At 37.5% G+C, this 4,060-nt stretch overlaps 1 protein-coding gene and 1 pseudogene across 1 annotated transcript in view; one reads left to right on the top strand and one right to left on the bottom strand.

Moving 5' to 3' along the window:
- Positions 1 to 4,060, top strand: part of LOC100961950 (von Willebrand factor A domain-containing protein 8) — a gene marked incomplete at its 5' end in the record, with an annotated part of 309,966 nt that overhangs the window by 211,624 nt on the left and 94,282 nt on the right. The window contains one exon of the mRNA XM_012805376.2: positions 1,012 to 1,216. Coding sequence (XP_012660830.1) covers positions 1,012 to 1,216 — 205 coding nt within the window. The remainder of the gene's footprint in view (positions 1 to 1,011; positions 1,217 to 4,060) is intronic.
- LOC111725415 lies at positions 2,631 to 2,926 on the bottom strand (annotated as a pseudogene).

The raw sequence follows: 4,060 nt of genomic DNA on the forward strand, positions 1-4,060 counted from the left end.
TGGGTGCCGAGCCAAGTCATATAACTTTCTAATTCAGAAAAAGCAAAATATCAAATAAAAATGTGGTTGAAATGCATGGATGTGACATCAGTCTGTGCACTGATGTAAGGAGTGAGTCCACTGCTGTAGATGTATGAGGTATGAGCTAGTGTAGGGTTCCTTTGTTTCCTGATAGTGAAAGCCAGTGTCATATGGGCTCCACAAATAAAGGAAAATAACCAATAAATTACCATGTATTTTTGTTTCTTACAGATGGTTCTGTTGGTATCTTATCTTTTATATTAAGAGCTCTGTCTTAGATCAGGCTGCTGTAACAGAATACCGCAGAGCAGGTCGCTAACCTGACAAACATTTATTCCCGTAGTCTGGAGGCTGGGAAAGCCAAGGTCAAGGTGCTAGCCAATTTGGTTCCTACTGAGGGTCATTGTACAGATGGCTAACTTCTTGCTATATTCTAACACAGAAGAGGGTGGGGAGACAGAAAGAGAATATGTGCTCGCTTTCTGGTCTCTTATCAGAGCACTAAACCCATCCTGGGACTCCACCCTCATCTAAACCAAATTACTTTCCAAAGTACTCACCTAATACCATCATATTGGCTGTTAGGACTTCAATACATTCATTTGGGGGTACATCAACATTCAATTCATAATAAATTCTTTAAAGCAAGTTTAGTGAGCCTCAATTAGTTTAAACTGGCTTCGTTACCTGAACTACCAATAGCTTATATAACATGATCAATTATAAATATATCTTCCTTAAAGTAGTTTTTATATTCATTATTGCCTTGCCTCCTTTTTGTTTACAAAGTCTAGGATGCTCTTACGTCTCTCCTTTGCTGGTAACACATATCCTTGTAGCTTTCCTTTGCCTGGAGATAGGTTAAAGCAGGTCTAAAAGAATGAATGATATGAGCCTATTTTTAAAAAAGTAAACATAACAAATGTGAAGTATCATCCCCTCTGCTTTATGTTGATGGTTTCTTATCTTCTCTTTGGATTCTTCTTTCAGACCAGAGTCTCTCTCACCGTATACCACATGGCTGTCTACCATTTCCGACGCAGATGCACTGCTAGCAGAGTGGGGGAAAGGTGGGGTCGTCACTGTTGATATGGGAGGCTGCATCAGGCTTTGGGAAACTGGACTTGAGCATCTGCAGCGATCGCTCATGGAATGGAGAAACATGATCGATCAAGAAGATGACAGACATATGCAGGTACCACTTGAATCCGCCTTCCTGTTAGTGGTCTGCGTCCAGGTGTAAACTTAGTTCTGTATGCCACAGCAGGGAAAACTCCGGGGCCAGTGCTCCAAAGTAGTTGCTTAAATAGCTAAAATAGTTTTTAGACTTATTATAGAAAAAGGCAAATCTCCATCTGTGAAAAAATTAAAATGTGCCCTTCTTTGCTGTCAGTGTTTGAACGTATAGGTTACTGACATCACCTCTGTAAATAAAATCATCAACTTTTATTTTTAACCTTGAGCATTAACCAGTTTGCAACATCGCCTCTGCATCTGTTCTTACTTTTCTGTATCGCTGTCAGCGTCTCTGCCTGCTGCCCAGGAAACAGCAACCAGGAGGATCTAGAATACAGCAGATTCTTCCAAGGCCAGAACCTCTGAACTGGGGAAGTAAGCAAAATTATGCATCCAATAGAGTGGTTTTTATAACCAACTTCCTATTTCCAGATATTCCAAATCTGGTAGTCACAGTAAGCAGACCCAGTCCTCCCCTGGAGAAAAATACAAGAACAGGCCACCAAAGTGAAGGGAAAGCCAACCCCAGAAATAACTTGTTCATTACCTAATCTGGTTGCTGTCTGGAACTAATCTTAAGAGTGAAGGAGACCGTGTACCCATATATACTAAAGCATATAGTAACAGCATTTCTTTATAATTTGTTTATTTTAATCTTCAGAACAGCTTTTCTGTTTACATGTTAGTCTTAGCCAGCAAAAATAAAGGTAGCTTTCTGCTAGCCATGTTGTTCGGCAAAGAACCAATCAGCAAGATAAGAAATTTCTGTGAACTATTTTATTGATACCTTATTAAGAATTACCATATGTGTGGTTATTTTTGTGATTTTTCTTAAAAGACAAATAGATAATACATATTTCTCTTAGATCTTTAAAAGCTTACAGGAACATTTTTAAAAATCTCGAACCAAAGTAGACTAGCAACCTCAAATCCTTCTGAAGGGGTATAAATTCATTAATTTAATTACGCTAAAATAAATGTATCGCTCTAAAACAAACCCATGACTAAACACAATGCATCTATTACAGCACCAGACTGAATGTTGGTCACTGCCCATAACAATATTTACAAAACTAATTAGGTTATAGCCTGTTTCTTCTTTTATTATTCTAAACATTAGTTTCTTCTTTTTTTGAATTAAGCTCCTATTCTCATTATAGCCATTGGTGCCAAATAGTATAATGAAAACTATTGTATTTGAATTTCTATTGAATTTCTCATTCATATTGTAGAGATCAAAGGTCATGTTTCCCTATGGTCAAGATTGGTGGCCTAAATTAAGTTTATTTTTTACAAACAGAACTTTAGAAAGAAATTTTTTTTTAGATTTTTAAAAACCAAAACATCTATTGCATGACTAATTGTTGAAATTCTTAAGATGAGCTGAATGCTAAAACAGCTGCTCTCTTGGGTTTGGGTGCTGTTCCTTTATGGAATCCATGCCTGAATCTGCAGTATACAAATTTTAGGTACCTCATCCAGCTCGTCCCCGGTGCTATTTCATCTTATAGCCTTGGCATTCCAGTTATACTTTTCTTTTGCACTTGGCAGGGTAGACACATTTGCCACAGGTCAACTTTTGAAGGTGGCAGGCCTTAGGACTACAGTGGTGGCACAATGTGTGCGTCTTATTATGCCATTTTCCAAGTGATGACATCCCCTTCATCATCTCAGTTCTGTGGCCAAAACCAAAGAGCTAGAAAGAACTTTTACTGATGATTTCGTAACTCTTCCTGACTGCTACAAAAATTTACCCTGTTTGTGTTTTAACTATGTAGTTCTTCTCTTCCAGTGACTCCTCTTGACTATACTGTGCAACTTTGTAATCCCAGCTTCTAACACAGTGATTGGTGCCCAATAAGCAATTAGGTTATATAATGCTCACAGTCCTATATGCTGAATTATACTGGTAATTAAAATTATTTTATAACAAATAGAATTCTTTCTTAAACTATCACATAGTTTGCACAACAAACCTAATGGGAATCATTCCAGGAGCAATGGTAATAACCAGCAAATTTTGGTCCTTTAGCGCCCTTTCTGTTTGATCCTACAAACTGTTCTTCATTTATGTGCTCTTTATTCAGCATAGGTCTGCTCCTGTTTTCGGAAATTCGAAAATGCCTTTCATAGAAGTATTGAGGAAAGGAAATATGTTCTCAGAACCCTACTTATTTATCAATTTCTGGTTGCAAGCAGCCTCCCCTGTCACTGGCAGAGTAACCGTATCTCCATCTAGTGGCCAAATGGAATTACTTGACTTCACGGAAATTCATAGCCCTGCTTTGCACTCCTCTATATTGACTCAGACCCAGGGAGGCTTTCATACTCCTGTCTCATGTGGTTCTTGGTGGGCAAGAGATGCTCTTTTAAGTCAAAGTGAAGGCTGGGCAAATTGCTGCCAAACCATCAAGAGAATATTTATTGAGCAATTCATATAAAATGTGTTCATTGATTTTACATGCTTTGGCAGGAACATGGGGGGTTTTTCCCATAACTAACTATGACAAACTCAAAGTATTACCTTAAGTGTATTTTTAAGAGCCTGCTATTAAGAATTGATATTTATTACTTTTAGATTTCATAAGTTTAGAAGCATGGGTTAATTATAAGACCAAATTCTTCTGGCTATATTTAATGGTGTTCTCTATAAAGTATATTTTTATATAGTTACATTTGTATTTCATGCAAGAAGCCTCAGCGTCCCAAATAGCTAGGACTACTGGCTCCTGCCACAACACCTGGCTTATTTTTCTATTTTTAGTAGAGAGCAGGTCTCATTCTTTTTTTTTTTTTTTTTTTT

The sequence above is a fragment of the Otolemur garnettii genome, unplaced genomic scaffold, assembly GCF_000181295.1.
Source record: "Otolemur garnettii isolate 467f Iridium unplaced genomic scaffold, OtoGar3 scaffold00040, whole genome shotgun sequence".
Lineage (NCBI taxonomy): Eukaryota > Metazoa > Chordata > Mammalia > Primates > Galagidae > Otolemur > Otolemur garnettii.